At 42.1% G+C, this 24,547-nt stretch overlaps 1 protein-coding gene across 2 annotated transcripts in view; it reads right to left on the bottom strand.

Moving 5' to 3' along the window:
• Positions 1-5,555: 5,555 nt before the first annotated feature.
• The window catches only part of LOC146866217 (perilipin-2-like), a 115,435-nt gene continuing 96,443 nt past the window's right edge, over positions 5,556-24,547 (bottom strand). For both annotated transcript variants that reach the window (XM_085634691.1, XM_085634700.1), the window contains one exon: positions 5,556-6,155. In XM_085634691.1, the coding sequence (XP_085490817.1) occupies positions 6,024-6,155 (132 nt within the window). In that variant the 3' untranslated portion in view covers positions 5,556-6,023. The remainder of the gene's footprint in view (positions 6,156-24,547) is intronic.

Genomic DNA, 24,547 nt, shown 5'->3' with positions numbered 1-24,547 from the left:
GCTCCTTGCACATTATGAGAACGGATGGTTGCAGGCCCCAGTGCTTGAGGTCTTGCAGTTCACCGGACATATGCAAACAGGGGGAACACAGAGGTGTCAGAAGACATAGAAAATAAGCAATATGATGGCACACCAGTGTGGGCAACCCTCTCCAGCCTACCCAACAAGCTGACACCAAGGTGGCAAACAACCATGCAAGGCATAATGATGGCAGCCAATGAAGAGATAACGACATTAAGCACCAGCTACTCTTTAATTATGCAAGCAGAGATATTATGAAACCTTTCCTCATGCTACCAAACACTGGTGTGGAGAACAGTTAACAGCCATATGCTGAATGCACACTTTGCCCATCTGAATGCTCAGTTGAGCTCGAGAAGGCAGCCGAATTATGAACACCTTCTACACAGGGCTGGACTGGTGATCATGCTACTCTGGCATTTTCCCAGTGGGCTGCAAGCTAGGTGCCCGCTTTCAGAGCAAGATAGACTGCCAAGACCCAATCATAAACGCCTCCATATGCTCCTTTCTAGTTGTGGTCTCCTGCAGTGGGCGCTGGTTGGAACATTTCTGCCAGGGCTACTTGCTCACAGACCTATAGGCATCAATGCACACAGACCACCTGAATTACTTATGACACGGCAGACAGAAGACATACATTACCACACGCCTCACCCAGCACACACATAGGGAGTGGTCGGACAAATAAGATCCAAGTTTCATGTCCACTTAATGTTGAGGAGCAAATGTAAAATAAAATGCATTTGGAGGTGGAAGTGTTGTTGGCTCCCATTACATACTTGACACTTTGACAATAGAATAGTTCCATAGCTAGATAAATGTAAACCTTGCCATACGAAATGATTAATTAGCCCTCTGTGTGGAGCCCACTTCATCGTTGCTGTGTTGGTTACACACAGGACCACTTGAAATATGCAGCAGGGTTGACAATTGTGCAACATAAGTCAAATTATATGGCATTATGTGAAACATTTTGTGGCAGTATACACTATTTTGTCATTTTTACAATGCTAACACTCTAGATAAAGGTTTCACCTCACTACTATCAGTCTGACAAATACAGCAATTGGCAACTGAAAAACGGCCTGTCTCTGCGTGACAAAGGACCTGCTAGTGCGCACCAATACATGTGAGCATTAATTTTCAGTAACTTTAGCTCAGTCTGAGCTAGTACACAAGCTTTGCAAGCAGGAATTTTTAGGGGAGGGCCGGTTCGGAGGCATATGGGAATAGGGGAGGTGGTGTTGGAGGGGATGTGCTTCCCTTATGTTTGGTGCCCACATAGAATTCAAGCCATAGATGCTGCTGCTTGGGAGAGCTTCTTGCTGTGATGGAGAAAGATTTTATTCATGTCTCGAACAACCCTAAAGTAATTTTCATTGTAGCAGACATCAACTTCTGATGGCAGCTTTGCAAACCAATGGGCATTGTCATTACTAAACATGGAAGGGGAAGACATTTGATTAAGAAGTCTTAGACCGAAAATTCCAATCATTGGACGTCTGCAACATACAGGAAAAAGAGCAAGAGGACCAAAATACAACCCTACTTAAATGTGGTTATTGTGTTCATTTGGAACTTAAGTCTCCTCCTTTCTGCATTTAAACTTCATTCTAGATGGTCATATGTAAGGCGTGTAGCCTCGGGCCTAGGCCACAGAACAGGCCCCCTACGTCTCCCCGCCTGCACCAACCTAAGCGGGCCACCCATTGCCCCGTCCAGTGCCAGTCTTCAGAGCACAGACGAGTTATGGACGTCCCGCGGCTCCTGACCTCACGGTGTGCGAGCTTGGGCATATACTATACAGCTGGTTGGGATCAGCAGCAGGAGCATTTTCAGGAACAGTCAAGCCCGCCTCAGGCTAGCAACGGCAGCAAAACAGATCCAAGCCTGGCCTAGCCTGACCCCAAGATGGCGGCTGACACGCTGCAGAGGATCTTCTAATTGAAGGGGGTGCCGCATTAACGTGCCTCTGCGGCATCTAGCTCCGCAGTGTAACATGAGGGATGTAAAGAAGGACTGGATCGTTGCCTTCCTCATAGGCCATCAAACACTGATAGCGCTCAGCATTGGGCTACTGCTTTTGGGAGCGAGCCCCCTGAGGGCTGATAATCTCTCTTCCACCTCTCCTCTCATGGGGCTAGCGAGAGGACGAGGCGGAGGGTGTTTCCCAATCACACCGAGACCGATGCCTTCGATTGAACTATGATGATGCCCCATGGGCAAAAACCGAATCTGTTTGTACTTACCGCTGAACCAGAGTACCATTGGCCGTTGCCCGGTGGAGCTGTCCTATGCAGCTGTAGAGGAGTCTGGCTCTGGTTCACCCCGTCGGCCGTCACCTACCCAGCCGGATATTGTTTTTAACAGTGCTTTACAGTTTTGTCGGTCTTTCACTTTGACTGCTTGTCTCCTCTGAAGTCCCTCCCCCCCTCTGGTCTGTCTGATGCTATCTGCATTCCTTTCCCCCGTTCACCTTTCCCCCCCGCTACCTTCCATTCCACATAAGATGTTTTGTCTTTGGTATGCAACGCGCACATAACTAATGTTATTGTGTAATCTCATGTTTTTCTACTGTTCGATCTCACCGTGGAGTCAAAGCAACCTTGGCCGATGTCCTATGCAGCTATAGAGGAGTTTGGCCCTGGTTCACCCCCTTGGCTGTCACCTACCCAGCCTGACATCGGACATTGTTTTCCTCGTCTCCCCGTTATGTTTCCTTCCCTCTAGCTTTCTCCCATGTCTATACTTGGAACCTGTAACTGAAGTAATTATGTAACCTGTAACTTGCTGATCCTCATGTAAAGCGCTGGGATACCTCCGGGTCTAGCCAGCGCTATATTAACCTTTGCAAATAAAATAAATAAAGGTTATTTAAGACTCCTCACATTTGAGTTTGTCATTGCCTTGATCAATCGCAGTGGAAAAATTGACGTATATTGAGATTTGACCATTGCAATTTGCACAATTACTGATTTTTTGATTTGCGCAATGATTTTCAGACGTTTTAGGGATAAGCAGTTATCTATTGTGGAGTGGTCATCTAAACCGGTCTGACCTCGAGGGATCTGAACTGTTTTCTCTGTCCAGGCTTTGAATCTGCTAGAAGGTTTAAAAAAAAAAGGAAAAAAAAAAGTATTCCGGTGGAGTCTGACCAGGCTTGGAACAAGTTTGTTAAAAAAAAAATAATTCTAGTGGCATCTGTTCAGGCTTGGACTCTGCTAGCAGGTAAAGGGCGTGGCTTAAGCGCCTCGTGTATATTTAATGGCACCACAATCCTCCCCTTTCTAGGAATTCAATATTGTGCTGCTTTCGATACAGAGTTTATAGTGACATGCACACGCTTTTGATCACAGTACAGCACAATCTGAGGTACCATCAGGCCCCTTAGCGCAAGTCTTTAGTAGTGATGGAGGATGGGTTTGATAAATAACACCTGCTCGGATTGAACCCCCATTGTGTGAAAATACTAATCGAGTGATATGCAAACTAAATGCAAAAGGCTAATGGGGGAAAACTGAAAACTCCACAAGCGCGTGTTAAGGTACTGAAGTAGGCCGCAAATGCATGTGGTTAATGGAGAAAATAACAGACTAAAAGCTGCTAGTTTTTTCTTTTTTTTTTTTTTACACTAAACTGAATCAAAGAATAATCTTAAAATGGGCATAGATAAAGTGAGAAAAATATGCATCACTCACACAGGGCATTTTAATAGTATGGCTTCATAAACGATAACACTTGTCTTTCCTAGAAGTGTCATTTTTCTGCTCTGCAGAAAAGGCCCAAGTGGCACTTATGGAAATTAATATAGCATATTAGAAATGTAGAAGGGAAGAAATTGTGAACTGTCCTTCGCGAGTCCCTGTGTGCAGACAAGGCTGAATGGAGGAAACAATTTGAATAAAGAGAACGGAACACTTCATCAGTGAGCGGCGCATTAAAACAATTGTGGCACAAAAGTTGATACATGACTGAGATGGAGGAAGCGTACAAACTGTATTTTCTTGGCTGGAAGTTGATAAAATGAATAAACTGACAATGGATTTTTTTTGCGAAATTGTCATGATAAGAGTGGTGTGATAGAACAAAATGAAATTGCGTGTTATGATACAATGTGGGTTGGACTTTCGTGAATTTAGGGTATAATTAGTTGTAGAAAGGGGTGGGTTTTAGGTGTGATTTTCCTACTTTGCGAGAGGAGAGAGCTGTGTTGCTGTTTCCTAAATTCTATGGGCTGGCTGCCGTTACCTGACTTTGAACTTTGCTCCTCAACTCTTCTTGAGGGGCCTTGCTTACTCTCATGGCCAGAGGGTAGCTTTCCAAATTTCTTGAACCTTAGTTAGTATGATATTCTGAATTTGCATAACTGCTTTGCAAAGGACTTAGGTCTCTATTCTTTTGTCTCTACGCCTTTCCACTCACTCAGACCACTGTATTTGAGATGTTCTTATGTTATTTCCATTGATGTTTCTCTTGTGTGGTGATTTATGATTCGAGCTGTATTGTACTTTATGATTCGAGCTGTATTGTACTTTATGATTCGAGCTGTATTGTACTTTATGAGCAATCACAATATTATAGATAAAGCATTATTGACTCATAAATGAGTTTGTCTTTATTACGGTTAATGACTGGGTTATATGAAGAGTGTACAATAGTTTATTCTAGATCCAAGTATTACTTTGCCAAACCCTGATTACATAATAAATATTACATCGCCACAAAAGATAACGCGAGGATGATATGGTACTAAAAATTTGGTACGTTTGGTTTACACTCACCCAACGTGAAAGGGACTTGTAGGGTACTGAATTGGGTCTAGGTGATGAAATGTATTAGTCCCTGATCGCTGGATCAGTAGTACTTTGATTTAAGCAGGTAAGGAAAACACAATCAACCAATACTGTGCTGCAAAACTCCTGTTGCAGTAAACTCATTACCATGCAGCGAGCGTACATTTGTATGACTAATATATAGACTGGGTTTATTATACAATCCTACTATTCACAGCCACAGGTTGTGCCAAAACCACGCATACTGGCAATACATTTTCAACAATTCTTCTTACACCCAGCACAAACCCTTTCACACAAGAGATGGTCTAGCCCCTCTAATTTATTTTTTAGGAGCCCCTTATTTTCAGGCCAATAATTCGGTCTACCAAATTGCGGCACGTCTGGTTGATGTCTTATATATATATATTAGTTGTGTTCCCCCATGGGATCAGGCAATACATTTTTCATACGAGTAGTTATGCCCACTTTTCTGTGAAGAGTTGATAGAGCTTTTTGAGCACCAGTTCAATAATTTTAAATTAATGTCCCATATTTGAGCAAAAGTCACATTTGCGGAGCCAAAACTCCCTTTTTTTAATGAAGGAAAACGGGAACAAAAAAAATACAGATACAGCTTACTCTAGATACAGACTATGCCAAGCAGACGAGTTTATTATCCATCGGCTGCACTGAACAATTATAATTTAAGAATGCTGATCCACATTATACATTACAATAAGACTGCAAAATAAATGCATATTGTAAATTTTAAATTTTATTGAGAAGTTTCACATGAGAGAATTTAAGCAGTGAAATCTTATGCCACTGTACGGAAAATATTTTACAATTTAAGAAAACTGAAAGCACAAAAGGAGAAAATTAAAGTATAAAGGACTGCTATCATCACCTTGACGAGCAATACAATTAAGAATTCCTTAATGTTTCGAACAGCCCAAGTAATGTCAATTATATGTACAAATAAATCACTATAAATGACAAAGTACCAGAGATATATGCAATATTTACCCGTTCTTAAGTTATCCTCAAAAGTAATTACATGAATGGTGCAACATAGCTTCCATAACAGCTTAGAAAATGGCACTGTCAAATGGCCTAAACATTTTATTTTGCTCCAAATTTACGTGTCAAATTACCTGGTAAACAAAAACACAAATAAACATAGCAAACTGCAGACAACTCCTTATAAAAGATTTGTTTGAAAAATATTCATTCAGCCCTCAGTAATGTGTTTATGTGGCCATTAGTGTGAACAAAGTCTTGCTGGTACTCGTCATCAAAATCCAAAATATCCTGGCTGTCGGATTCTGAAGACAGATCTGAGATGGTGAAGTCTGGCACCTGTAGATGCAAAATGGAACATTTTATCCAATTGCATGCCTAGAACTCTAGAGACAGAAAACATCTAAATATTTCAAACCCTCACAAACACCCCAAACCACGTACTACGTCTTGCATTCACAGCAAAAACTAGAATGCCCGAGTTTAACACTAGAACTAGGTACTGGGCAAGATAAATTACTTCAGTGATAATCCTGAAATGTTTATCGTTACCCACAAATATCCAGTTAACATTTGACAATAAGAAAGATTAACAAAAACACACAAGCATCAATAATCTCTACAGAATATTTAACATTGTAAATTAAACAGGTGTACACTAACAAAAAAGTATTGCATTGGGTCATTTCGATATCTATATAAAGGAGTTACTGAAAACATTCCTTTCCATTTTTTTGTATTACATATTTAAATTGTTAATTCTGTGAAAATTGGATAGTCCATGATAGTTTGTTTTTTAAAATTGGAGCCTTAATTTACTGTCTGATTTACATTGTTACTTAATTTAAAATGTTTTATTCAACTAAGCTTGATTGAAGTTGTTTATAAATTATATAGAGCAACTTTGTTAAAGACAAACGGATTTCAGACTTTTTCTAACATACTTTCACAATAACAAAACTATTTTGCAGCCAGTGCACATTCATGCAGCCATATGAAACCAAAGTGAGAAAAATTTAAGAAAAACAAATGCCCAACAGCAACCAAGTCGAATATTCTATTGGACCGCAAATCTTTTTGTTGTAAATAGCCTCTAAATAATATCTAAACTCAGATTTAAACGGAAGAGTTAAAAAAGAGCTTCAATGTCTACCAGCGTGTTACTATTTTAAAACAGAGGCGGTATTAAGGAACACAGAGGAGAAGTAGCAAGAGTAAACCGATGTGGAAAGGAGATGCTCGCCTTTGGTAGCGATTTTTCTCATTAACTATTTTGAAAACTAATTATGGTATAAATAAACCCATACTCCCCCCTCGCCCTTATTTTTCTAATAGTCTAGTTTCATAGCCGCATTAACACGGCAATGCCCATTTACATTCGCCTTTTTGATAGGAAAGGCTTTAAATTCAATAGCTCCTTTACTAGCCAAATGGAGTCAAAAGTGTGCCTCACTTGATCATGAATATATAATGTTAGCACAGTAACTGTTCGTGAGAACACTGCAGTAGAACACAGAGGGATCAAGTGACAGACTGCTGCTGGTGTTCTACAAATTCCACTCCGCATGCCAGATTTTTTTTCAGACATGTATGAGAAAGATATTTTAAGATTTAAAGAAATATGTCCGTTTTAGCTTTAGAGAGCATTAACCATACCGTAGTTAACATGGATGAGGAAGTGATTTGTGAATGGATACATTTTTTTTTACCTTGATATAGATTTGGGTGCACCTTCTTTAATTTCCATGAGAAAACCGTAATAAAGGTTTCCTCTGAAACATGGTTCATACAATCCCAGAGGATGTCATACTTACAAATCTTTGAATTCATCCCAATAATTAGTATGATACACCCAACATTTATATTGTGACTAAAATCTGCAATTACCCTTTCCATTTGCTCCTTTTTCTGCTCTCAAATCCAGGCATTCGCTGCAATGCATTACAGTGGGTCAAAAATGTCAGTCTTACCATCAAAAAAATCCAACAGGTTTGCTTCTTAAAACCTTATGCCTACATGGTCTCAAATAAAACAGGCAATTTTTGTGAACATCACTCCAAATGTTAATGGTGGGATATGCAATAACATTATTATCCAAGGAAGAGGGCCCTGCCAGGTAATTATTGACCTGGATGGTGCTGGGCCCATGGCTCCACCTAAGGCTCTAACACCACCGCAGTCAAGAAGTACCGAACATGCATCACCCACCATTCCACTCCCACTCCGATAAGTATTTCATATTGTAGCACAGTATTTACCAGACAAGAATGGGGTCTGCCTGGTTGGGCTGTACAAGCGGAGTATTCAGTCTGGTATCTCCAAGAGCCGTAATTCCAGGGACCATTAAGCACAATAGAAAGGGACCTAGACTAGACCAGGTTGAAACTGGAGGTTGGCAAGAAACTGGTCTCAGCTAGGAGACAAAGTATTCATTTTTATTTTATTCTCAAAAAACATTTTTTAGCACCAATTTAAATTCTTCAAGCAGACACATAGTACACTATTGAGTTCTCTCACAGTCTGATTTTTCACTTAAGGAAGTAAACAGTCCCGTAAAACAACCACTAGTAATGCTACCTTAATCTCACGTAACAGGAGATAATTTTTGTGTGTGTTGTACACTCTAGTGAGGCAATTCTACGTCAGCTGTAATATAAGAAGTGTACAGGACAGTTTGCCAAAATTCAGCATCTGTTCCATAGATCAAATATCAGGGCAGGCATTTTGATAGTATTATTCAGGGGATAAAGTGTCTAGGATACAACTAAATGTCCATAAGGTTACAGGTTCTTCCAAGGGTCAATGAAATTTGATTTGTAAATTCTGAGACAAATTACTAATCTTATATCATGTTAATTAATAAAATACTAGCTTTATATACTGTAGGAGATGGTTGTGCTACTAGACAGTGATAAATGTTGTAGGCTGAAACAAATTTTAAATGTACACATGTATAAAACATTTTTTTTATATATCTTAATACACTACTAACAGTGCATGGCCTGAGGAAAACATTCTTGCACAATTCTTCAGTGCCATATAGTAAGCCTGTGTTAACCTGAAAGAAAGGGCACAGCAAGAATCAGTCATTGGCCTAAATGGTGCGAGGAAACTTTTTTTTGACAGGGTATTGCTAATAACTGCAATTTCTGAACCTTCATTTGCAATGGAATATATTATTCACCTGAGCATGAAGATAGTGGTACAGGGAGGTCGCACAACACGTTGCCTGCGTTTTCCTGTCATTTATAATATGGACTAAAGCAGAAATAAAAATTGCTAAAATTTTGCTTTTCTTGACCACTCAACTAATATTTTAGAAGTTCTTTTTGCTCGAATATTCGGGAATCGTATTTTTATTGCTTCAAAAGTCAATGAAAAGGTACTTGGGTACGGCATTGTTAGGGTTTGGTGCCCTGCGTGAGAGGACAGCTAAGCGCTGGGCAAGATTGATGGAGTATGTTAGTCTGAATCTCAAACCTTTGCTGTATCCAAGTAATGCTAAATAGATTTTTAAAATAAATGTATTGTTTTAATATCGCGTATATGTTTTGTGTAGCGGTGATCTCGTTCTGCCACTGTATAGAGCGTGTGGTTATAAATGTGTACACAGTAAAAACGAAAAGTGATAAACATATGGGCATATAAAATTCACATATAATTGAGTTTGCCTCCTTGATTGTGATTCAACTTGTAAACAGAAGAGCTATATAAAGTCTGCTATGTAGCTTCAAAACATTAAATTAAATAAATCTTGCATGCCAGTAAAGTATGGATTTAAATCAATAAGCGGATTAACCTCAGTTTAATTTTCTTCAAACCAGTCAACTATTTTCCGACATACCACCATATTTAGATTATGAAAGCATAAAAACACAATGCTTAGCATCTTTATAGCCCTTTTTAATCCACATTCTATCCAGTCAAGGAAAACAAAATGTGAACTTTCTAACAGCAATGGGGAGACATTTGTTTCTGAACTTTGCAAAGAGTAACTTCAAAATCTTGTAAGCTTACACACTACTGTGCTTCCCAATACATTAACAAATAACCCTCATTATGAATATCATAAGTGAAAACGTTTTGATATTACTAGAGACACGAAAAGTAAAGCAGTGCGCATAAAAAAAATGAAGGTCCTTAACCCAAAGCACAACGCATGAGGTTAACTTTGTGCACTGTGATAAAATTACGTTTAAGAGACTTCCTGACTAGTACTTTGTACTTGTTTCCCCGTAGAAAGTAATTACAGGTAATCTGTCAGGCTTTAGAAAGTATCGATTTTTCTGTACTGTGGTGGTAATAAACTACAGCAAACTTGACCTTAGGAACACGTTTTAACATCTTCACAGACTGAATGTAACAATTACTTTAAACTGGGGAATAACTCATAAAAGTCACAAGGTCGGCGCAAATTTATCCCCTTTCATACTGGTTTTGGGTAAATATCTTAAACAATGCCGCGGCTTAAACAATATATACCATTATTAAAGGAGAGGAAGAGAATCATGACTCACTCAAGGCTTCGCCTCTTGCGAGTCTTGGCCCCTTCCCATAATCATCAATTAAAATAAACAGAATGACTCTCTGCACAGCACCCATCAAGAGACACACCCTTTTCTGTTTTAGTTAGATTTGACGGGCACAAATTTCACAACATTTTAGTGGTCCATTTGTCATTTTTTTTTGGACAACAAAGTGGTAAGAGAAGTGTCAGGCAGCCATCAGTCCTGTATGTATAGGGGGGGGGGGAGGGGGACATGCATTTAAGACTCGAGGTTGACCCGGTGTTATCCCACAGCTCTAACAGCTCTCAGGCACTTAACTTTGGAGCATATTTAAAAAGTCTGAATCACAATTTAATATGGTCCATAAAGCCGTTCTCCCTCAGCAACGTCGGATTGGCAGGGCGGGCAATCTGACATTGCCCGAGGGGCCCAAAGCAAAGACCAGCTCGTGGGTTGTGTTTTCAGCCTTGGATAAAATCAAATTTTCCTGCGCTGGAGCTTAAATGCTGCAGTAGCCTTAGAGCAGAGCTCGTTATAATCAGGTACCGAGAATGGAGGGCTCATTGTCTTGTGCAGTAGGACAATGTGCCAAACTAAGCAGGCACAGCACGCCAAGGGTCCCCCTCCTATCCCGAGTCTCTCAGTGAGACCACTGGGAGAGGCTGGGCTCTTTTTGAGCATCACATCCAGCTCTAATGTTACCTGGGGTGGAGTGAAAGGGGGCTGTGCATGGTGAAAGATTATGTGCAAGGGCCATCTAGAGGCTCTACTTTCGTTTTCAGCAGCAGCACTCTGCGCCACCTTGTTCTCTGGGAGGGACTCTGGTTCACTAGCAGCACTCTGCCACCTTGTTCTCTGGGAGGGGACACCGGTTCACTAGTGAACGAAAATAACAAATAATGTAAGCAATCAAAATAGCAAAAAGAAATAGGTTTTTGACATCACAAATTAATGTGTGAAAAACGTTCTCTTGGGGCCAAAATGACAAAGGGAAAGGAGAATAGACATGGCAGGACAGTAACAAAATGGATCGAGCAAGGAGAACAATGTATAGAGAGACAAAAGGAGAAGTGAGACAGCTGATTGGAGAAGAATTACAAAAATATAAGGGGAAAAGAAAATCAAGTGAGGAAGAAAGGAAAGGTAGAGGAGAGAGGATAAGAGTGGCAGAGATGGAAGGAGTGAGGGGGAAGAGATTAGGGAGAAGTAGTGATGGAATGGAGTGGCGAGAAGGCCAGAAATTGTTAAAGACAGAGAATGTGGAGAAGGGGGAGGCAGGAAAGTGGTGATGGAGGATGTGGTGTACTTGCCAGAGCTGTAGACTTTGGAACTTGAGAACCAGGTTTGAGTTTTGGCGTGGGCTCAACTTTCTAAGATTCTGGGAATATCACTAACCCAGTACCTTAAAAAACGAATATGTACATGTAAAGCACTTCAATACCATTGGGTAGTGTGTGCCGTATATAAAACTACAAAAAAGGGAATGGCAAAGTTAATGATGGAGAGGAGGGGAAAGTAGGCGAGGGTGTCAAACATTTCCTGGTCTACAAGAAAAAAGGAAGGATGATTACCAACTCCCATGCACCATCCTAATTCTCTCACTCAGTCTACCACTTAGTTTAGAGGTTGTTGGCATTCAAGGAGGTAATGCTAAATGTAGACTACAATCCACCAGTGGAATTTCCTTCATCAAATGGTTGGAATGGCAAAGGAAATTTCACCTGTGGATTATCCTTTGGTTTAAACGATGCCTCCAGGCACATGAGGACTTTGTTACTGTCTACAGTGAAGCAATAAAAGAGACACACAACATAACTTTAGGTGTAGTACAAAGAAATTCATGGGGGGAGAGGGATGTGAAAGTGTGACAGGAGAGAGCAAGACAGGAGAAAAGGGAATGATTTGCAATACAGAAATATGAAATAAAACTTCAAGGAGAGAGAAAAAAAAAATGACAGGAGGAATATGGGCCTGAGAGATTTACACATAACTAAAAAAAAAAAAAGAGCCCACAGGGGAGTTAGGAGTGGGAGAGAGGGGGTTTGTAGACAGAGAAAGATAGGAAAAGAGAAGGGGATATGTGCCAGACTGAGTGACGGACATAGGTATGGAGAGACACCAAGGAGAGGAAAAGAAGAGTATGAGAGAAAAAGGAAGTACTAGGAGAGGGGTAAAAAGTGATAGGGAGAACTAGAGAGGTGCACACAGCAAGAAAAGAGTATAGAGAGAATGAAAGGCATTTGGAGTCGATTCCTGCAGCTTTTCCAGATTCAAAAGAAGTCACTACCCACATTACATAACACATCACTTGCGGAGAGGCTCCTGAGTGACAACAAAAAGAGGAAGACCCCTAGTTCCTTGAGGGTGTTTTATGTTTCATATAGGTACCCAAATATAGGCCCGGGTAGCATCATACCCTTTCACCTACATCACCTTCCCTACACTACACAGTAACAAGATTTTTAGGATTGAACCTTTACCTAGTTCTAGTCCTAGGCGCAGAAGGAGGGTTTCCCTGAACAATAGCGTTCTATGACTCCAACTTCAGACTGACACAGTATGAATGAATATTCATAAGTGTTCTTGGAAACCAGGCTGGGGCTACACCACCTTCCTCCCCATATCTATGTACACAGTTCATCCCATACGTCATCCTCATACTCAACAATGGCGAATACAAGAAACAAGGGACAAATAAACCTTAGATTCTTTCTGTATAAATTCAGCACCTCTAGCTAGTGTTAGCTAGAGGGAACCAAGACTTCCAGCCCAACAAACTGACCAGAGACGCTGAGGCTCCTGCATGCAGACACTCCAGCTGACAGCGGTCTAAACATCCCTTGTGGGGTGTCCACATCGAGACAAGGACGGGGTCCTACACTCTCTTACTTCAGGTAATGAGATTAGACTAAACCTAGAGGGATTCTTGGCTTTACACCTACTCACATGCTAGGTACACTTACGTACATCTAAATAGGCATCCTAGGAGTACGCACGCTTTCTTTTATCATGCATTTTATATCCATGTATGTGTTCATGACTATTGCAAAATGGTAGAACTGTACTATACTTTTATATTCACTGTACTGCTGATCATATATCTCTGCTGTCTAACGGTTGTCGCGGCATATATATTTTACACTAGAAGAACAACTGTGCAATAAATACTTATTGTAACACGCCCAACTGTTTCTTCTGTGTAACTCTCCGAGATAAAGTGCGCACGAGTGACTGAGCGAAAGGTAGTACATTGTTTACACGATCCTCGGGGGATCAGGGTTGTCATGTTCTAAGGTTGCCAGAAACTATTCTCTCCCCGATAAGAGGAGATTATAGTGGCACTGTAAGCTAACTAATGCAAACAGGCTAATATACTCTGTGGGGGTGCTCAGAGTTAGTCTGCCACCAATCCTACAGTTTGTTATCCAAACGCGCAGGTCCCCGTATGGGTAATATAGGAACTACATTACAGGTGAACAGAAGTCTCTAGACAAGAAGGATGGGGATGGTTCTCTGACTCATGGCCTGATATAATACAGGTTATTCAGAGATCTTTAGGGGAGGGGATACAAACTAATAGGTGACTAACACATTCAGGCCCCTAAAGTCGAGAAATGTATAGGCCTGAAGATCAGGGGAGGGCCTGCCAGTGAGTTGCGGTGGAATAAGGGTATGTTTAGTGGTGTGTCTATAAATACCAAGATTGGGGAGTGTAGAGGTAAAGCCCTCCACGGGCATAGGAGGTGGATACGTTCTCCACACAGAATCAGTTACAATACAAGAGGATCCACCTCTGGGGGGGAAAATAAAAATGGGGTGGAGAAGAACCTGGGTTCAGATATCTAGGATGGTGGAAGGTGTGTATCCTACTGTGGTTGGACACACACTGTTTGTTTAAATACCCCTCACACACCAGAATGGCCCTTGGTGTCATGCTTCATCATAGGTATTCCCGCCCCGCTGCGGGACGGGGCGTGCTACGACCTGCGACTACACGGGAGCACTGATAATGTCGTGCTATGTGTGATGCAAGAGGGAGGGTCTGAAGTGAATGTAGGTAGGTGTATTAAAAAGGACCTGGCCTCGTTAGACGTAGAAACTTTAATAGGTCAAGGGAGGCTGGTGCTGGTAAAAAGGTAGTGCGGAGATGTCCTGCGTAATGTGCGGATACTCCTAGTAGGTCAACATGTTGCGATGCAGCAAGGCATCTTCGTCAGGACAAGAACAGGATCCCTCCTGTATAGATCACGTGTGCTCTAATTAGAGACTATTGATATAAGTGAAAATACAATTAATAAAGCATTAGTATACAATACCTCATGGTATGCTTTTTTTGGTGTTTATATGAGAGAACAATGCCTCACGAACCTCTAGCACGGGTGGATAGGGCGAGGTAACTCAGTGGTGCCCCTTGAAAACCCTGGCTCAATGCGAGTCCTTCCCGCGGTTCCGCTGTAGTGGTGTGTCTAGTCTTGGCCAATGCTACTGACCCCACGAGCTTAGAACGCTGAATTTACCAGAGATATCTCCCAAAATTACTCCCAATACTAAGCAACGTTTCATGAAAGATCGTTCTCAACAAATGTGGGCCACTTTTTCTTTGGGTGCCCGGGCCTAATTGTGTTCCCAAGCCGACCCAGTCTCTCAGTTTCTGAGGAAGGTGGATTGTCTGAGCAGTCAACAAGGATTACCGTGAAGGGGAACCAGGGATAGGACTGCATTTTCCTTCTTCATTGAATATCGGCCAGTATTCTTGAATACTGCACAGAATGGCAAAGTCACCCCGTAAACAAGATACCACAATATGAGGGGGAGAATGAAAAGTCTGACAATGCCACATTTGAGCTAGTACTTTGTAGAAATAAAGACTGAAACGGATGACTGCGCTGCATTCAGATTTCGCTAAGGCTTGTCTTCCAAAGAGCTGTGTTTGCCGCTTTTCCTCTGGATGAAGGGTCCCTGGATCTACCAGATAAGAGGCTGTCTGCTTTCTAATAAAGCCCAGTACAGGTGACTAGCCAGTAAAATCAAAGCTGCTTGGATGTCGCCATAATTACTGTGCCAATGGAACAAATTCACATTTTTCAATACAGTATCTCAATGTACATTTAGTGTGAAGAGTTAGTTGGTGTATAAAAGGTTGGGGAAAAAGCAGTTAAAGCTACAGTTCGATTGACCTCTACAGATGAACTTGCCTTTGAAAGTATTCCATTTTTTATTCTGTTTATCTATTAAGTGTGCTGGCACATATAAAGGCATCCGGGTGTTAATGAGCACCCCTGGAGGGGCGTAGCCCAGATTAGAGCCCTAAATCTATAAATGTGCTCGTTATCTTGTTCTTAGAGGTGTGAGGGAAGCAAGCAGAGGCCTATAGTGGGTTTTATGTCCCTAGTCGGGACCTCCTGCAAAAGTGTTACCACCTCCTCCCAATACGTTCCCAGCTGAGGGCACCCCCACATCATGTGGGAGAAATCTGCTCCCACCGTACTGCAGTGCGGGCACATTGCCGCATTCACTTTAAAATGCGGATTAATTTTTGCTGGTGTAAGATAAGCCCTGTGGAGTATAAAAAAAGTGCACCAGTTGGAAGCGCGCGTTCCTCGTGCTTTTCCATGCCCGTTCTATTAGACCCGCCCAGGCTTTCTCAGGGATGTCCACACCCAAATCTCCCTCCCATTTTTGTCGAAGTGAACACAGAGGGGTGAGTCTCTTGTGCTTCATTTGGAGGTACAGGCACGTAACCGCTTTAATGGTGCCAGCTGCCATAACTACATATTGACAAGCCATTGAGGTTGGAGGTTCTCTAAGCCCCTCCTTCCAATGTGCTTGGATGGCCGTCATGAGCGCCATGTGCATCAAGTAGCCCCCGCAGGCCAACTCATATCTGTCTTCTAATACCTCATAAGTAAGTACAGCAACATCCGCATATAGATCCCCCATGGTGGTCAGCCCCTTCTCCACCCAGTCAATCAGCGCCCCCCAATTGCCCCAATGTGGCAGAGCAGTACACATTACCAGCGGGATCTCAGGGGCATACGCCTTCGCTATTTGTGCTAGCCGTTGGCTTCTGTTCCAGCAGAGTTTAAACGTCACCATTTCTCGAGTGAGAGAGGAGGTCGGGAGCTGTTACTGCAATATTAATCTTGAAAGCGTCTATTAACCGGATTCCCATCTATATCAGCTGGCTCCCGAAATGTCCGTACAATCGTCTGAGTAAGCCACTGCAACTGCGCCGCTAAATAATAAGTTTCAAAATCAGGGACTGCTAAGCTGCCCTCCGATCTCGGTCTCATCATCGTGTTAAGTGCCACCCTCAGTCTGCCCGAGGCCCAAAGGAACCCAACCACTACTGACCGAAGCTGCTTAAAGACAGAGGCGGGAATCCAAATAGGCAGCGTTTTAAAATAATATAACATTCAGTACGTTTCCTCATCAGCAGAAGTACTGAAGTATAATGTGCTGGAGGAAGGTAGGTTTCAACCCATAGAGTTAAAGTACAAAGACCTTCACAAACGCAATTGCAAAATCGAGATGGTGTCAATTCTGTAGCGTAGGCAGATGCTCCAGTTACTCGCTTTGAAGAGAACCAAGCCTCATCTTTTTTATTTATGACAATAGTCTGCAAATTTCCTGATTACCACGAGGAGTACCTATAAACTAAGAACACTGCAAATTTGCTGCTTTCAAGACAACTGCAAAAACACAGTAGCAGGATGAAACAACTGTGGGATTAATAGTCTTGGTTGGATCTCTGGACTTTAAAAAACAGCAAGCACTCATCTTGTATCACTTGCAGAAGAATGTGGAGCTTATTGATGTCCCTTGCAAAAACCTCTAGAAAACATGGTTTAAGGTTGGGCTATATACGCAAGCAACAAATAATCCAAAGTTCTATCATCCCTCAGACTTGCATTTCATCTGCTAGAGGGGGACATTCTAATATCAGCTAAACAGCATGAAACCTGACTTAGGCCGTCTTCTTGTAGTGGTGATGCAACTATACTTGCAAACTGAAGTCTCAGGAGGCAGGAAAATGTTTTCCTTTTAAGAGGAATTTTCTGAAGCAATGGGACGGTGAGTTGCTGGTAGCCTCTTGAGTTGTACAAAATAAAATGCCCTGTTCACTTACCAAAAAGAGTAAGGATCCATCCAACTCAATGTTGAAGCAGTTGATGCGGGTCCCTTGACACAGACATCCTCTATCACAAGTCGATTGATGTTGATTTCACTGACAAAGTTCTTCCTGTTGAATGTGTTGATGTGGAATGTGCCTCACCGCAGACATTGTATTTGATGTGAAGAGTTTAAACCGCACATTTCCTGGCAGTGACTGAAGTGCCAGGAATGGCAATAGTGTTTTTGTTCTTTTCATTCCCCACCTCAAGAATAGGACCAAAGGTGTCTCGGAAAGTGCCAGGTGGAAACAATAGCTTTCATATTCTCTACTTGGGACTCCGAAGAACATGCTCCACTTACCCATAGGCGTTCTTCTGCACGTGTCCTGAAGGAATGTGCATTCCTTCTATGCGGTATCCCCCCCCAAAAAAAAAAAAAAAAAAAAAAGCACAGATCATATAATAGTGATTGACTGAATATTTGAATCGCCACACGAAAGGCATTTCACGAAATTGAGAAAGAGTGGTGCATTTGGATCAAAGCACTTTGCAATACAGTACTCGACTGTAAAAGAACGACAGAAAATAAAGAAGCACTTTAATATTAAATAAATCGTAATCTGGTTCAACCCTGAACAAACAAAATGTGGGCAATACGCAGAGCTCATATGCAGGATCCAGTCTGAGACTGAAAAACTCCAATCAGCGGCCTCAAACCTGTATATCTTAGACAGCAGGGGTCTTAAATGCAGTGTTTTCCCAATAAATGAAGCCGAATGTCTATCTGCCCGTTGTCTTTCCCATCTTTGCTTTATTAAAAAAAAAAAACGTGTATACATAAATGAAGTACAACAACCACTTTTATTTTACAATTGACTATTGTAAGAAAAACATTAAATGCTCCGGGTTGTGGTCTCCCACAAGTGAAGTCATGGAGCCTTTTATGCTGTGTGAACCATTCCTGGAGGGGGAAACTCAGATTTTCAGTGCGACCATGAAGAGTTGGGAATACATCACTGTGGTTTGTCCCTTTTTAGTCTGACCCACTCACAGACGTTTTCATCTGTTACCAGAAGCAAGCCACGAGGCAATACATGCAATACCTTGTGATCAGAAGAAAGTCCAAGGAAAACTTGTAAAGCAACAGGAAAGTGCACCAAATACAACAGTGCACCTTGCAAATGTTAGCTGGAATGCTCGTGAGAGTTGACAGCTAGGTAACGGAGTATAAATTAGAAGACTGACTGAATGGAGGAGCAATAGGTCCCCCAAGAGGAGTACTGCATCACAAATGACACAGTCCAATCGAAATATCTACCTGACTGAAGGAACCTGCTCACTCAAAGAACTCTCCAGAAAGGTTTCCATGAAGGATAAATTGTGGAGAAATTTATCATGTATAGTTTTACCATATGAAGCAGGACAAATGTCCACGTAGTACGCAAAGCAGCAGCTGAGTGAAGTTCATACCCCCGTTTAGTTCAGAAGCATAATTGTGGCATTTGCACAAAGTGGCATGGTTAGTCACTGGTACCTACATCTTTAAATCACATCAATGTATGGATAAAGTTTCTGCATTGTTGCCCTTGGATACACTTATCCTAAAAGTCTCCATCTTAGTTGCAGAGTACAGCATTTATAAGTGCCTGGTTGTCTTGCAGAAAAACCAATAAATTAGGACCATACATAACCAGCTGCTAGATTATCTCAAGGCTCCAAGTTGCTATGGTGTGGAATAATTAAGTTGAGGCTATCTGGTTTATATATATTCTTTGAAAAAATAATTAAAATTGGCTATGGTCCACGGGGCGAGTGCTCACCCGATTTTAGTGTAGGTAAGGGTATTACAGGGCTACGTACTAGCCCCTTTATTGCTTTCCCTTTTTATCAATGGAGTAGATGAAGTCCTGCAGGCGCTTCAGGCAGATGTACCCCTCATTTTGTGGTGCCCTATACCGGTGTGGTTATATGCCGATGATGCCGTATTAATATCTAGGACCCCCAGTGGATTGCAGAAATGGATGGCAGCCTTCGAGGAGTTTATGGCATCTAACAGTATGCTAATCAATAAATCAAAGACTTCCACAATAATATGTGGGAAACAACCAAATAAATGAATGCCCTTTTATATCGAAGGCTCCCAAATCAGAGTGAACACATTTTGCTATTTGGCGGTCCAGTTTACAAGTTACGACATATGGGCACCACAGACTGCCAAAGCTAAAGTTAAAATGAGCAGGAATTGTGAAGGGATTTTTCATTTTTCATCTAAACTGGGTCAGCGCCCTATTATTGAGATTTAACAGGTTAAAATAATACCTGCTGCCTTTGAACTGTGGGGTTACACTCCTAGCGAACCTCTTCAAGTTGAAGAAAACATCTTTTTAAAAACAGCTCTGTTTGCCTGTGTCAGCCCCATCCCAGATTGTGCATAAAGAGGTTGTTTCATCTGAAGGATTTTCTTTTAATGAAGCCATTGTTGCTTTGGCTCTCCATCTGGATGAAAGAAGAAACTAGCTTTACCCAGTGCTTTAAGTGGGGGAAAAAACGGGGGGTGCTCTAAAAGGGGCGTGGTTAATGTCTTGAAGGGACGTGGCCTATCCGAGTAGGGGCGTGGTCTAAATCAAAATAACTAGCACTGTGTGCTTAAGAAAATCATGAAGTCGCATCCAGCAAAGGATAATAAAATAGGCAAAAAGGTATATTTATTAAGTATAACCCATAAAAATACCAAACACTTTAAAAAACATGTAAAGAATATTTATATTACTTAGAAATCTATTGCAGGATTCCCCAAAACCCTCGAAGATATTCAGTGTGTTTGTTTTGCTGGGGTTTCTCACAACAATTTTCTTCAGCAGACCTTCTACCTTTTGCAAGCCAACTCTTTACATACAGCTTTGAGTCAAATGTTTCAAATGGAGGACCATTGAGTTTTATCCATAGGCATGAAGATTTTTCCATTTTCTTTCACACACGGCCAGATGACAAATTGAGGATTTCTTAACTGTGACCTTTATCTGTCACATGGCTGTAGTCCATAATTATATACTTTAACTCCTGTCAATATTTTAGTAGGAGGACACACAATTTTCTTTTGTTAAATTCAATTCATGCTAGATGTGACATTAATTTTTGTAAAATTACAGTTTATGAATCTTATCCTTTTTCAGCTCAGTCCAAATGGACTTCAGTACGACCGCCATCGAATCGGGGAATGGGACCGCTGGCCTTCAAGGTGGAGGCCCCACGATAGGCATTACAATGCGACTGCCACTACGGTGTTCGCAGTGCCTATCTTTTACATTGCAGCAGGTGCTGCTGGCTGCATCATCCGCCGCAAAGTAAAAAAAAAAGGAACATGTTAAATATATCGGTGCCTGCCACATGGTTCAGTGATATGTTGTGGGGCATCATAGATGCCCCCCAGGACCCAAGTCTGAGGGCCAGGGGTAAAGGGGCCTGCTACGGGCCCCCAATGTCCCTTTCGCCAGCATTTCCATGGCAGGTGAACCGCCATTGATAAGCTGGCGGCTAAGGGACATCGTAATCCCTGCTGCAGTGCATGGTAGGCACCACCAGCATTGTAGGAACCACGAGCCCCTCCACCACACCGGCGGGCTCAAAAAGCCCGTCGGGTGCGTGGTGGTTGGTCTGTCCGACCGCCAGGTAACCACCCGCCATTGTAATATGGCGGGCTGTGACGCAGTCACCAATGGCGGTGGGACCGCCACCGACGGGGTGACGTGGTGGTCCCACACACTATTATAATCACCCCCTAAGTTTGGTGTGCATGCAAATCGTACATTGCCAACCCCTGGCAAGTTGCACTGCTAGTGCTGGAAAAAGGCCAATGGAGGTACCAATGGGTGAGGTGGACTGGCCTCAAGGGTCTTGTGACCTCAGTGACAGATTCACTGTCGATCTAGGATGTGCTTCTTCATATGCCTGCCCGCAAGACTGGAATTGAACTGCAGTATGGATTGTGGTGGACAGGTCCACCTGCGGGTGCTAAGACACCTGGGCTTCTAAGGTCTATCGGGCCTTCTAAGGTGTAGCATCGGAATAAGCTCTGTCAGGAGTGTGGTATGGTGAACTGGTCATGAAGGTCTGAACATGGTTCTCCAGTTCCAAATTCAGCAGCTCTGGCCAGAGTGCCACATTCTCTCCCACACTGAACACCATACTGCCCCACTGAGAGAAACTCGCACTGCCTTCAGCACAACTCAATTGTGCTGCGACTAAATTCAAATTATGCACTAAGCAACAGTAAAATGCTGCCTGAAAAAAAAGGAATAACACCCTGGAAAAAGCAAACACTCATAGGGAATGCATGAATAAGCAAAGCATGCGAACTGTAATCAGAAAAAAACATGGTTACATTAACGGTTTTAAACTCATTATTCAGAAATCAGTAAGTGATTTTGCCTGAAAAGTTCAAGACATGGCTACTGGACCAGGAAGGGACCCCTTTCAATGTCCATTGCTTATATCCTTTCAAAATGTATGCAGTTTGGTTTAAAAAAGACCACATCCCCAAACACAGAGCCGCATTTTATAAGCTAAAATAATTAAAAAGTTGGAAACGATCATATTAAACGTTTCCACTCTACCCATCAACCAGGTATTGCAGTCTCTTTAGGAATGGCGCACTTACCCACCCTGGGAAAACAATGTTGTTCAAAGAAAGAAGATAAAAAGAAAGTAGCGCTTTCACTGGCAAACTCTGTAAAGTGGCGCTAATGTGTGTGGGTGTAAATAACAGTCTGGCCTGTCTGCTGTCCACTCTGTATTGCTTTATTTAGGTATTTAACTATTTTTTCTCTCCATTCCGAGGTTTTTCTTTTCAATCGAAAACGGTCAGAAAATGAGGACATTTACAGCCAAAGTGTTCAGCCTTTTTTGGATCAATTTCACAGGGGAAAAAATAAAGAAAAGGAGAGGCAAGAGAGAGTACCTTAAGAGCTGCCTCTTGAAATCAGCACGTAAGCAGGAGCGAGACAGAGACAGAAAGAGATGGAGGAATAAAGAGAGGTGGGCAGCCGCCAGAGGCAGGTCAGGAGTAGTGGACACGGTCCTTGCCATGAAGGAAAAGAGACAGCGTTTATTTTTTCTCCGTTCTCTGCCCTTCCCAGAACGGCTGAGCCTTCCTGCAGCATAACAAAAGGCAGAGGGCGGGTGGCCTCTGACTCCAGGCAGGTCAAGTGCAGGGCCATTAGGTAGCGCTTTCACGTGCTAATGGCCCTGTGATAACAGAAGGGAGAGGGGAAATTCCTTTGTCCCCTCGGCCCCCCCACCCTTGTCCCCCGTGTCCCCCCCACTCCAAAATCTGGGGGGGGGGGGGGATATATCCCCCGCGTCCCCCACACTTCCTACGCCCATGAGTGCAGCAACAGTGGGCAGAGTCTGAGCACCGGCAGTTTTTTTTTGGGCCCTCAAAACGGGTCCGAAAAAACAAACAAAAAAAAAAAAAAAGGACTACCTTTAGTAGCCACGAAAATAGAGCCCGATAGAGACCCGTTTCGAGGGCCCCCAAAAAAAACTTGCGGTGCTCAGACCCGGCCCACTTAAAGCCCTGGCCTTTACCAAACAGATTACTGGATTGTTTAAAACTGGATTATGCTTTTCGCATATGATGGTTGGCCTATATAGTTTCCACGTTTAAGTGTAGGTTTAATTCGGTAGTAAGGGAGAAGCCATCCCCGGTATTAGCATTAACCAAGAGTTACATTAAGGCCACTTTTTTTCTGCATAGGTCTGAAGGAAGACTTCGTGTAGAGACAAAGAAAATGATGGTTGCTATGAATATGTCCTTCATGGAAAGGGAGGGTGTGAGGAGTATTTAAAGTGTGTTAAAAATAACAAACATCGGTATGTCCTAACTAGACTTAGATGTGGCATGGGGCATCACTTAGTAGCATTTCCAAAGATGAATGTTGGTACCTCTGACAAAACCCCTTGTCCCTGTGATGGAATGAGTAAGCAAAGCGCACATCACTTAATTTAATTCAGTAAGTTTTATAAGGAGTGGCAATGTCATATTCTGCATAATAAAGGGTTTTTAGATAGTAAGAAATTATAAAGATGCACTGACGTTTCTGCTTGCGCTAAAAGATTAATTTATGTGTTTTAGTGCTGCCCTTTTTATTCTAAAAGCGATTTATTATATATAGCCTTATAGCCCGCCGTAGCGGGCTATACCAGCTGTTAAAGGCCCGCTGCAGCATTAAAGGCCCGAGCCGAAGGCGAGGGACTTTAACAAAGCAGAGGGACTTTAAAAGCCGGTATAGCCCTGCTACAAAGGGCTATAAGGCTATTAGAACATTCTGCCACTAGAGAGCAGAATGTTCTAACAAAAAAAAGCCTTCAGGGAGCGCGAGGGGATTGATATCCCCTCAGGCTCCCTGAAGTCTTTATTCACAGCCAGAGCTGTGAACAAAGACACATTGGAATGTTGGAGCTCCGGGCTTATACCAGCCATTATAAGCCCGGAGCTCTCCATGGTTTTCAGTGGAGCTTCCAACATTCCAATGTTCTAATTAAGGATACGTATTGTGTTAGATTCTGACCAGGGCATAAGATTGTATATGTTATTTGATGATATCTTAAAGGATTTTATCGTTTAGGATTTGTACTGCTTGAATTATTTTATAATTGTATGTACTTTTATGCCAGTTTTAACTTGCTGAATAAAGTCCTGAATCGAATGGTCTATGGTGATTTTTATTATTTATTTTTTTAAACAGTGACCAACTTCTTTCTTGCTATAGTGTGGTACTAAATGGGAAGCAATCTTGCTTCCTAATTATCGTTCATCCCTCTATTGATACAATAATTAAAAGCCTTAAAGGGGAAGCGGATACATGTGGCATATTAATAGACTAATTATGTTAACTGACTGAGTGTGATTTAGGTAATGTGCATGTCAGTTCCTATCTGTTGTGGATCAAAGCACAGATAGGAGACTGGTATTTCTAGCTGCTGCACTCTGTTTATGGGTATTCAAGGGTGGGAGTAAGCCTGTGCAAAAGTGCTTTGAGACACTGCACCTTGGGTTGCTCTGTACATTCTTCACTCAGTGAAGGTTTTATTGTGTCACTGGAGGGTG

The sequence above is a fragment of the Triturus cristatus genome, chromosome 2_1 (assembly GCF_964204655.1).
Source record: "Triturus cristatus chromosome 2_1, aTriCri1.1, whole genome shotgun sequence".
Classification (NCBI taxonomy): domain Eukaryota; kingdom Metazoa; phylum Chordata; class Amphibia; order Caudata; family Salamandridae; genus Triturus; species Triturus cristatus.
This window is presented reverse-complemented; position numbering and strand designations above follow the sequence as displayed.